We start from the raw sequence: 12069 nt of genomic DNA on the forward strand, positions 1-12069 counted from the left end.
CACGTTCAGTATTAGAGACAGTATCAGATGAGATAGGCCAAGTAGCTTTGATTCAAATTGACTTGGCTAAGGCGTTTGATAAAGTTCGGCACGATTTCTTGTTCGCGGTCTTGGAGTATGCAAATATTGGTGACGTCTTGCTCAAAGGCATAAGGCTGTGCTATAAGAACTCCTATACAAGGGTTATTGTTAATCAGGAGCTAACGAAACCAGTACCACTAGAAGAATCTGTTCGTCAAGGATGTCCACTGTCTCCATTGTTGTTTGCCCTATATCTGGAACCCCTCTGTCTCAGTATAATTAACAGCGCAGCTATCCGCGGTTTCTCTCTGGCTCAATGTGAAGTTAAAGTTTTAGCTTACGCTGATGATGTCGCCCTCTTTTGTTCTGACAAAAAGAGTGTACTCGAGGCTCTAAACTTGACTAAACAGTTCTGCGATGTATCAGGCGCGGCTCTTAATTTAGAGAAATCCAAAGGCTTTTGGTTGGGTCATTGGGGAACTAGGCCAAGCCACTTCGGTGGTATATGCTGGAACTGTAGCCCTCTTGAGTACCTAGGCGTTCCGCTGCACCAAGTTCGCAACAGTACAGCCTACTGGGATTCACAAACTGTAACTCTACGGCGGCAAACACAGGCTTGGATGGGTAGGGAACTCTCAGTGTTTGCGAGGGCACAGGTCTGTAACATTTTTTTGTTTGCAAAGCTCGCGTATGTCCTTCAAGTCCTGCATTGTGCGAGGAGGAAGGTGCAAGCAATACATAGAATATTTGCAGCATTCGTTTGGCGCTCTCAATGGGAGCCGATGAGGCGTGACAACTTGTTCCTTCCCTTAGAGGGTGGTGGAGTGGGCCTTGTTCACCTGTTCGTGCATCAACTCGTTTCCCGTTTTTTCTTTTTCAAATCGGCAAACGACCCGTTTCTGGTAGCTGTGCTCATTAGGCGGCTTAGTTTTCATTTGCCTTACTTATTCGCACCGACTGTGCAGGCTCGTGAGGGGACTTTATGGGGATTTCTTAACGAGGTTGCTGACACTTTCAATTTTCTCACTGTGCGCTTCTCTTTAGATTACCTGTATAGCCTCTCGAGAAAGCAGATGACCCAGGCTCTCACTGAGTCTTTGTTCCCTACACCATTGTATCGGCAGCCTTATTTGGGGTCTTTGGACATCAGTGTTCTAAAGCGTGTTAGGCGGATGTGCATTCAGGCAGCCGCTAAAACGTTCTTTTTCAAACTACACACAGCGACGCTGCCTGTCAAGACATTTCTTAATGACAAGGGGATGTTTGTACCCTGGAATGTGAATTGTCGTCTGTGTAACGTGCCTGAGACAATTGATCATTGCTTCATCCTGTGCCGTGATGCCATGTTCTTTTGGGACATACTACAACGAACTCTTAAGAAGGACATTGAAATTACACCATACACTATTAGATTTCTGCCTGTTGACAAAAACTCTGTTGTGCCTTATGACGTGTTTGTGTTGATGGGACTATTCAGTCTTTGGAAAAGCCGTATGATGGACAGACATGCCGAGCCACCAAGATCATCCAAATCTGTGTTTCGGGAACAGTGTGCGTTGGTGAGGAGTGTATATGCTGCTCGCGACGAACCTCCAAGCTGGCTGCCGTGCCTAGATGCTTGTGTGTGCCTCCCTGAATTTTGATGTTTTGATGGGGATGCAGTGGTGAGTTAGGGCTATGGGGGGCTCATATTAAGCAGCCCGGTAACTTGAGACGCGAACTAGTCTGATTGAAGTTTCCTCCTTTCTACAGAAGTTCTTCCATGCAATAAAGAAAAAAAAAAGCCGTTATGGCGGAGTGGTAGCGTCTCCGCCTCAGACGCTAAAGGCCCTGGTTCGATTCCCAGCCTCAACAGGTTTTTTTCCATTTAGTGAGTGCGCGGGGGTTTCAGTGGCCCCCATAGATAGCGCCACCGAATTAGTTGGTTAGCGGCTAAGCGCGCAAAGGCGAGAAAAGGAAAGGGCGGCTCCGCGGCAAGACGCGCGGTGTGACGTCATGCCAGATGGCGCGGCGAGCGCGCGGCGTCCGCCAGCTGCAGCCGTTGCCAGGCGACTGCTCTGTGCCCGCTCCTCAGGAGTGCCACAGCGAAATCGAAAGTTCGTGGCCAATGTAGCTTTCGCTACAAAAGTAAAAAGGAGAGATTCGGTTCTCCGTGATCAAATCACGCGATAGCGTACGCTAAAAACCCTAGTGTTTTATCGGACGTCAAAATGCCGGACATCTTAATATAATTAGTCACGGTTATGAAATAAACGCGTAATAAGGTGTTTGACATTTATATTCGTCAAAGTATTTCTTGCCTACGAAAAGCCGCTCGCGCCGCACCGATTTATATCGCTAGCATGCGAAATTAGTGGCTGCGATTGGCGTCGCAACGACAGTGCGACCGGGCCGTATTTTCTCGAGCGCGTCGCACCATGTGAAGCAGCCTTAACGCATTAGGTGGACACCCGTACCTCAAAGCGCGATTAAATGAGGTGTCCACTGGTCCAGTGAGACAGCTATGCGCCTTTCCTTTCCTCAAAACCAACGGAGGGTTTGTAGTGCGAATAAGACAACACTGGCAACTGGACTATTTGCTTCAGGGACCGCGGGCCCTGGAATCCGTGAAGTATGCTGGGAACGCGATCGAAGCGAAGACCGCAAACGGAAGAAGGCCCAGCGCCCAACCGGGCAGTCGTCTGTGAAACGTCAAAATGGGCCTGCCACTCCAGACCTGTCGGCCGCTAGTGCCGATCAGCTATCTCTGATTAATACGCTAAGTCGGTAAGCTTACATAGCTAGCTTTTTTTTCTTTGCTAGTTAAGAAAGGAATATCCTGGTTGCAACTACGGAGAAACTCGCATACTGGCTTGATGGATGCCCTTTTATTGGCACCAAAGGAGAGAAGGAATGGAATAGAAAGCGATAGCCCTAACCTAGCGAGGGGAATCTCCGGCGGTTGCCTTGTGGTTGTTTTTCACTATCCTTGTCGTGTTTCACGCTGCCATTTATCGTCCGCGAAATCTTGCCGGTTTCCCTGGCCGCCTTTTGATAGAAGAGCGATAGTATCGGCAGGCATAATACATTGCATAAGATTTGTTTCCAGTTGGCCTACCCGCCGACATGAAAACTTTAAACACACTGATCGAATTCTATAATTTTCTTTATGGAGTTTTACAGCGCCTATTCCGCCTGACGTGCATTTCTGCAACTCCGCCGTTTGAAGTGATTTCTCGCCTTGGAACGGTGAAATGCTGCCACCCTTGGCCAAACGTGAACGCCAGTTTACCTGTGGCACCAAACCGGGCTATCGACGGCCCGGGCAAGCCAGCGTCGCCTGTTTTCTGGCAGGCTTCAATCAGACAGCATTCACGTCTATTAACAACAGGGAGAGCTCCCCCTCCCACGCGTCAGTATAGTGGGGTTAGGTAAGGCTGTTTCCTCACCTATGTTGTGTCCACTAAGCAAAGAGCTTTACCTCCGTGCCATCGTTAGACGCCCTGGCGTCCACGGGGTTCCACTCCCTGGCAGCGCGGCAGTAAATGTATAACTGTTTAGCTGGACGACATTACGCTGTATTTGCGTAAAGATAGCAGTCTCAACCGATGTCTCCCATCTATTTGAAAGGTATTGTAGGGTGTCTGGTGCTGCCTTAAATTCGGAAGTGGTCGAAGTTCTCGAACTTAATCTGCAGCCCTTCCTACGGCGACACTTTCTTCCACTCGCTCATTCCTCCTTTCTCTCACGGCGCGGCTGAGGTGTCCACCGAGGAGCGAGACAGTTCCGATGCCCCTTTCCTTCTCTCAAAGATTTTTTTTTTTAGGCTGGCGATCATCCAATGCCAACCAATGTCATCCAATGTCATCCAATGCCAACGCATGCAAGCGAACCAGGACGTACTACACACGTGCGTCGTGCAAACTAGTGCGGACCGACACGCCTGTGGCTGCGCAACGGGAAAAAACCCTGTAACGTACCACAAATAGATTTCGCTGCGAAAATGAACAACATGACATGTAATTTCTGGGCAATGCTTATTCGCGAACAAGCTAGATGCTAGCCTGCAGTATTTTTGTAGTTACTTGTTGCAAAGCTGGAAGAAACAGCATACATTCGTGCGGTAGCCTCGCCATTACAATATACTAAGTGTACAGTCGCGGAGAGAAAAATATGTACCACGCTTCGGCGGTCAAAGTATTCTGACGCATTGCCTAGCGAAAAGTAATGATGTTTGATGCATATGCAAGTAATATTTACTTTTGCCCTTGCACACAAACGCAGCAAACATTTCTATTTCCATTACTCAACGGGGCAAAAGAGTTGGACACGACGCGTGGTCCATATTATTCTGCCCGCGACTATACATACGTTAGCATGGGCCAGAAAAAGAAACAAAAACAATACTGCCTTGCACTCAACATTATAGTGTACAGCGCTTAATTTGCAAACGCCCTATGCAAAACACTCTTTTTCCATTGCTCGCGGTGATCTCTTTGTTTTGCTTGCTTTTGTTTTCGCTGCGGCTCACTTGCGAAGGACCAGTGGGAGCAGCAGAGGCCAGACAGCACTGGCGAGCCTTCGCAAGCTTACCGAGCCGAAATACGCCGGGCTGCAGCAACCTATACGCCCCCGAAAGACTGCGCATGCGCCATGGCGCGGAATCGTCTCGGCATGGGCCTATAGTGTGCGCTTCGAGGGAGCCGTGTACATACACTCCTCGCAGGCGCTTACTGGGTCCACGTTGTGCAGGCATACGCACGTGGCAAGACAGCGGTATGCCGGTCTCAGAAATCAAAGGTGGCTGGCGGTATACGCTTTACTGGGACCCTCCGGTATAATAATAATAATAATAACTGGTTTTTGTGGAAAGGAAATGGCGCAGTATCTGTCTCATATATCGTTGGACACCTGAACCGCGCCGTAAGGGAAGGGATAAAGGAGGGAGTGAAGGAAGAAAGGAAGAGAGAGGTGCCGTAGTGGAGGGCTCCGGAATAATTTCGACCACCTGGGGATCTTTAACGTGCGCTGACATCGCACAGCTTATGGGCGCCTTAGCGTTTTTCCTCCATAAAAACGCAGCCGCCGCGGTCGGGTTCGAACCCGGGAACTCCGGATCAGTAGTCGAGCGCCCTAACCACTGAGCCACCGCGGCCAAAGCGCATGTCAGCGCACCGTGCTGTGCGTGTATCTACCACGACCCCGTCCAGCTAGTCGCCAACGAGAGAATGTGGGCCCCTCCGGTGGAACACGCTGCGGTTCGTTGGATGAATTACGTAAACGCACGCGAGAGCAGAATCACTGTCTGGCTGCCAGCACCATTTGTCACGAATTCAAAAAGGTGCTTGTTCTGGACGCGAATGATTATCTAGCGAACGTGCACTTACGGCGAACCAAAAAACAAACGAAGGATAGCATTTTTGGAGCATGCTAGGATTCGCATAGGCGCTCACAGGAATCACGGCTTTTCTAACAGGCCGTGTCAAGAGCTTTAGCAGAATGGCGGCGGACGTCAAGAAGGCGCTGCATGCAGCAGTCTCTCCCCATTTGCTATGAGAGCCGCGAGCGGGATGCCTGTCCCTCGACGCTGGAATATCAACCAGAAGTCGGCGGACCAGAACAATAAACATATATGCTCATAAAATATCTTAAAGCGTAACGCAACTAGCTGTAGCAGCTAACCACATGCAAGTATAGAAATGTTTCTTTTACAACGCTGACAACGTTACAGCAGCGGACCCGCCGCGTGAGCTCTGGGGCTCCGGTGTCCTCAAGACCAACAGCGGCTGACCAAGCGGGCGCGCAGGATAGCGAGATCCGACGGAGTCCTGCAGACTAAGGACACCGCCCGAAGAGGATGGCGACCAACTACCAACGTACTTTTGGTTGAATAAGATTTTTTACTCATCCTGGTGACCTGCTGCGCACGAGGTGGCGGGCTCGTGTCCCGGCCGCGCCGTTCGCATTGCGACGGACGTGTAATGCGAAAACGTTCACGCATCGTCAGTACGATGAGTGTTAAAACCACGTGGCCGTCACTAATCTTGATCCCAGCAGTACCGCGTTATCTCATAGCTGTGATACGTAAAACGTAGATCACCAAATTTGCCGTCAATAGCCGCTAGGAAAGTGATATTCTCCTAGATGTGTCGTTTCATTACAGCGAGAGAGACATAAAAAAAGGAATCGCCGTCGAACCTCTCTTGTGCGACGAACTGCATCCACCAAATACTTTTCGTTGTGCGAGATTCACACATATTTTCAAGCTGCCGAAGTGCCTGGATGTTCGACACTTTCTCTGGCTGATTGCTTTGCAGCTGCACTAGTGTTGGCTGTTTTACAGTTGCACAAGTGCCGACTGCTTCGAAAGGCATTACTCATTTTGGTGGTGCATGCACTCTGACAGGGAACCTGAACAGCCTCTAGAAAAAGATGCCGCCGCCTTGTCTCAGTATCCACTAGAGTTAGGGCACATCCAACCACAATCAGGATAACCAGATACGGCCGCACCTGTTTGCAGCTCTGATGTCAACATGATGTTTATGGCCAGTTTTTTTTTCTTTTTAATATACCAGAAAAAGTATGTTCTTTTAAGGCGACCAACCTTCAGCAAACCCGCTTGTATACCTTGAATAGCAAGTTTTGAACAATGCAAACTGTTGCAGCAACCTCCCTTGGCTATACACCAACAGCGCGGCCGCAAGTAAAAGAAGAGAAGAATTAACACGGCACGGGTTGTGACACGTGACGGCACGGCCAGTTCGGTTCTGGCCTTTATGCGTGTCCGTGTTGTTTTTCCTTGGCGTCCGAGCCACTAACCTGCACAGTAAACTTCTTGTCCTTCTTGGACGCGCATTGAATCTCTCCACCCCCGAGTCTGCTGCTGTTAAAGTTACATATTAAACAGGGCAAGTTTAATACGTAGAGCCAAAAGCAACCGCATTTCTCAATTTCTTATACAAATTCGTTAAAGGTAATTTTAGTGCTAACCTTAACAAACCATTTTTTTTTTCTCACGGAGTAACGGAGTGAAATTGGCTTACAAACTACGAGGTTCTACGGCCATCTCTGACGTCATTTATCGGAAGCCCCGCACGAAGTTCCTCGATCGCATTTAATTCTCGCCGTCAGCTGCCAAAAATATAGCGCGTTCTTTTCAGCCTTCGGGGGAAAGCCCGGCCGAAGCCTGGGCATCGAGCGCGTGGAATTTCGCCTTCGGTTCCAGCCGAGAAAATCGCAGAGCATCTCGAGCGGATGTGCGTAATGAGAATGACCGGAAGAGCTCTTTTGTCCGTTACCAGTAGCTTAATCTCTTTAGAACTTGGCCCCGATACTTGGGACTAATAGTTGCTCGTTGCTCTTTGTGGCGCGAAAGTTACGCGAATTTAGCCCCAATGAAAGGGACTGGTTAAAGAAAAAACGCGCAACAAAACATCAGCCGAGGCCTATCCCGTTCGCTGGAGGGAGTGCGTGCAACGGAAGCTCCCTCACCCGTGTTCGAGGGGTCGTCCGTCGGGCATAGTGTGCGGTGGCCCCGCCATGGGGTGCGGGGGCCCCGGGTGGGGCGGTGGAGGAGGCCCGTGATGCGGGGGCGGCGGAGGCCCGTGGTGCATGGCCGGCCCGTGGCCCATGAGCGCCGGGTGGTGGTGAGGCGGCGCGGGCCCCTTCCAGCTGCCGTCGGGCTCCATGCCCGGCCCGTGCGGCGGAGGGGGCCCGTGCGGCGGCGGCGCCGGGGGTCCGTGAGGCGGCGGGGGCCCATGCGCGGGGCTGTGCGCCGGCCCGTGCGGGGGTCCGTGCGCCGCGGGGCCCGGCCCGGGCGGCCCGTGTCCCGGCCCGTGCGCGGGGCCGTGCGCCGGCGCCTGCGCCACCAGGCCCGGCCCGCCGCCGGAACCCGTCGGGCTGTTGCGCACGCAGTGCCGCGGGCTCACTGTGCCGGTGGCCAGTTCCTGCAGAACAGGCGAAAGACGTACGTGAGCATATATGCGCAGAAAAGGCATGTGAGCTGCGCTTGAGCGACACTGGCACAGGGAACCGTGTTCGTGCTTGCACGGGGAGCGGTGCTGTGCACAACTGGGAGAACGGCAATGCCACCCGGCAGCTCTGATGGCGCAGCATTCGCATCACTGTGCTTAGCACTTCGGCTAAAACAATTCAGTCAATTACCACATTATGGGGGCGAAAATCGCAGTCATAGCTGCACGCATCAAAGCTGCAACTGTCATTTAATGGAAACTTCGAAAAGCACCCATCATTTCATAGGTAAGCTTGATTGAACTACTGCGAAGTTGTTTAAAAGGTCAAACAGCACCCGTACACCCTTGCACCCGAAGGAGCTGCAACACGTACCATTGGCACTCGTCCACCTCTGAAGGGTGTTCAGAGCATCCTTAAAAAAAAACAAGGAAAAAAGACTGACGCTGAGGCAGCGATTGAATATCGAGCGTTAACACACCTAACATAGGTCACCGGTTCGAGTCCCTGCCGCGAGCTAGGCTCTAACTTAACTAGTAAGTTTACATTTCACGAAAAGCTGAATCGTATATGATACCATCCCGAACATTCCGCGGCAAACGGTTGACCCACAAATTCTACACGAACGTCTGGACTAAGTGGCTCGACTTTGACGCCTGCCGGACAGATTATATATATATATATATATATATATATATATATATATATATATATATATATAAGGTAAAGGAAATGAGGGACTCGTTTGACAAACTTTTGAAGGGAGCGAACAGTCACCGAAACCAAGGTGCATAGGGGAATGTAATTTTTTTTTTACTGTGTTGTGCTGATCAGCTGGATAATAATACTTAGATTAATCTATCGCTTAGATAAAATTACTTATAAGCAGCAGAAGAAACAACAATGCCGCCTGCTGCTTTTATTCTGCTGCTTTATAAGTAATTTTCTCTAAGCGATAGATTAATCTAAGTATTATTATCCAACTGATCAGCACAACACAGTAAAAAAAAAATTACATTCCCCTATGCACCTTGGTTTCTGTGACTGTTCACCCCCTTCGTATATGTATACCTGATCGACAAAGTTTAGTGTCGAGCTGTGGTGCTCGGGCATCACGCTGCCGCTTGTTAATATTTTATCATATATCATGTAAACCACCTTGTTTTCGACGGCAACTAATAGGATATGATTTGCGTTATAACGTCGAGACCCGAAACGTGAGGAGTAGAGCTCATAAAAATACAATGTCGTTGCTATGGTGGCCGCCATCTTGGATTCTATCCGTGGAATCAGCCTAACCCGGAGGATCGAAACGCGACCAGTAGAGGTAATGCTCAAAAAATAAGGGCATGCAAAGGGTGTAGTCGTCAATGTTACACCTCTAAGGGTGCAAATTTTTTGTACTGTGGGGTCGTTCTTGTACACGCTCCACAGCCGCGCGGTTTTGGGATGGCGCGCGCAGTGCCCACAATTTGATGCGCCGAGCGTAAGCGCGGTTTCGATATTGTATAAAAGCTGACGCGGCTATTCGCGACGGTCAGCTGCAAGTTTCCAATTAGGACCAAGCGCCTCACTGTTTTAGTTAAACGTGAACTATTAGAATGCAGTCAAGAATCTTAGTATTCAACATAACTCCCGTGTTTGCTGCTGTCCGCGAGCACTGGTATTATTACATCACAAAAGCCCACTTCACACCTCAAAAAGCCTATTAAAAAAAAAAAAAACTGCGGGCGGACTTTGCTGAAACACTTTTCATTTTGTTCAATGCAGATCTGACTTAAAAAGGGTAATTTTAAAGCTTATTAAGAACGTGTTAGATCATAATGAGTGCCTACAAATGTACTTCAAGGCATCCTCCTGATCACCTAACCCAACTGATAAAGCGGTGCTCTGGAGCTATTAGGTAATTTTTACAGAAGTTGAATGAAATGAGACAACGCAAATGCGACCACAACAGGAGTGCGAGCCTAATCGGCACGATCACGATTTCGCGTTGCCTCCAGGATGAATGAATCTGTACCCTTGGCGTCTGGTCGAGGCCGCAGTTTCCAAGGCTCAGTTCGCGCGTAAGGAGGAGGAGGATAAACTTTATTTTCGTCGACCAAGGTAGCAGTTGGTGTGGGGTTATAGCCCCATCAAGTGGCCATGAGCCCGTGGCGTCCGGCGACTTCTAGGGCTCTTGTCACAACCCGGATCTGTGTGCCCGAGGCGGAACTGAGCAATGCGGCCTCCCACTGGTCTGAATTCGAGAGCTGCAAACCTCGCTGAGGGGAGTACTGAGGGCAAGCCCAGAGTATGTGGGATAGAGTGGCATGTCAGCCACATAGTCGACAGGAGGGAGAGTAACCCCAGGGTATATGCGGGCATATATCGCGGGGTTGGGGAAGGTGTTTGGAGCTGCCTCCACGCAACCTCTTGGGGTTTGGTGAGAGAAATATGTGCGGGGGGATATAGAAGTCTACCTAAACGGTAGTGCATGGTTATGTCATGAAATGTAACCATACGATTACTCGCCGTCCGTAAGAACAAGCTGTGATCGGCTGAGGCAATGGGTGTTGCCACCGTGATTGGCCAGCAGAGCCGACGGTCAGTCTCTGCATGCGGACAGCTCGTGAACACTGCCTCGGTAACGCAGTACTGCTCTGTGGAGTCTAGAGCTATAGAACGCGTCAACTAATTAAAGCGAGAGTAGGCAGTGTGCGTCGCTTACGAACTGAATGGTATCCAAAGCGGAAAATTCGGTCCGAATTGCATGCAGCAGACATAAACCGTCCCATCATTCCGAGCCGGACTCGAACCAACGTCTGTGCAGATCGAAACCGGTCAGTAGGCTGACACCTCAGACCACTCGGTTACTACCGCGCCACATTCGTAACGTGTCGTAATTGCTATTTCTAGGACAGCCGGCTCCACACGCTGGCGACCAAACTGGCGCGCTTGTAACATGGCGCCACTTTCAGTACGCTCGTAGCCAACCGTGACGACACAAAGGGGAAGGGCGCAGATTATCAACGTCGTCGTCGTCATTCTTGACCTCCGCTACTAGCACACTGACGCGAAAGGAAAGGGCATGTGAAAATCTTCGTTGCCATCCGTCATCATTAGTCTTGCACGTTGTTTCTGCGCTTGCCTGTGCTAGTGTTCTTTTTTGAAAATGCCATGTATAAACGTGGAGAAAGTATGCGCGTCATGGGCAAGTAAGTATTGCGCGCAGCAGTGGTGGCTTCTGAATTGAACTGTGTCACCTCAGTAGCGCTTTCTACGACTCATTGCAGGGACGCTTGCACCTGTTTATGTCCCTTTGGCAAAAAAAAATAAAAATAAAAAATACGCGGCACACGCTAGCATCGCGCTATACTTTGCAAGCAGGTTTGCTGAAGCTCGGCCTCCTTTAGCAAGCTTTTCTCTTTTTGCATATGTTCAGAAAGATCACGCCGTGAACATCATGCAGACATCACAAATGTGACTCCACAGCGAACAGGTTCAAACACGTCGTGAAAGATGCATCTGGGTATCATAACTATACCTGGGAATGCCGTAACTAATGCAAAGTTAGTCAGGCCGCCGGCAGCTTTTCGTAGGGAAGTGTACGCAAAAAAAAAAAAGAGCCGCGTCTTTAGAAGCAATTTAAACCTATGAAACTGTAAAGCAGTCGGAAAAAGGTGTGCAGCTGTAACGATCACACCCTTACTCTACGGGTGTGACAATCATACTTTGCAGCCATTTGGGAAAGTGGAAGGGTGCGAGTTATAGACGCGGAATTAAATGCACCCTTAAGTTTATTACACCGTAGCTAGATGAAAAGCGGCTGACGGTGGCAGCACGTGAAGCCGCGAAAGCGGTTAGGGAGAGCGATTGCACGGCGCAGTGCGTCGCGAAGGCGGCGGAGTCCGAGGTAGAGGCGACCGTGTTTCAATGGAAGAGAAATGCAAAGGCACCCGAGTTCTGTGCGACGTAAGGGCACGTTAACGAACCGCAGGTGATCGAAATTCATGCACACAGGCAAACATGCACTTGAATATATACGTGCATGCATACGTGCAGGTTTTATTCTTCCAAACACTAAATCTGTAGTCCCCCACTTAGGCGTCCCTCGTA

At 49.9% G+C, this 12069-nt stretch overlaps 1 protein-coding gene across 6 annotated transcripts in view; it reads right to left on the minus strand.

Moving 5' to 3' along the window:
- LOC144113440 (LIM domain-binding protein 2-like) overlaps positions 1 to 12069 on the minus strand; it is a 302492-nt gene that overhangs the window by 96456 nt on the left and 193967 nt on the right. For all 6 annotated transcript variants that reach the window (XM_077646521.1, XM_077646520.1, XM_077646517.1 and 3 more), the window contains exon 3: positions 7492 to 7946. In XM_077646521.1, coding sequence (XP_077502647.1) covers positions 7492 to 7946 — 455 coding nt within the window. The remainder of the gene's footprint in view (positions 1 to 7491; positions 7947 to 12069) is intronic.

Source organism: Amblyomma americanum, chromosome 1, assembly GCF_052857255.1.
Source record: "Amblyomma americanum isolate KBUSLIRL-KWMA chromosome 1, ASM5285725v1, whole genome shotgun sequence".
Taxonomy (NCBI): Eukaryota; Metazoa; Arthropoda; class Arachnida; order Ixodida; family Ixodidae; genus Amblyomma; species Amblyomma americanum.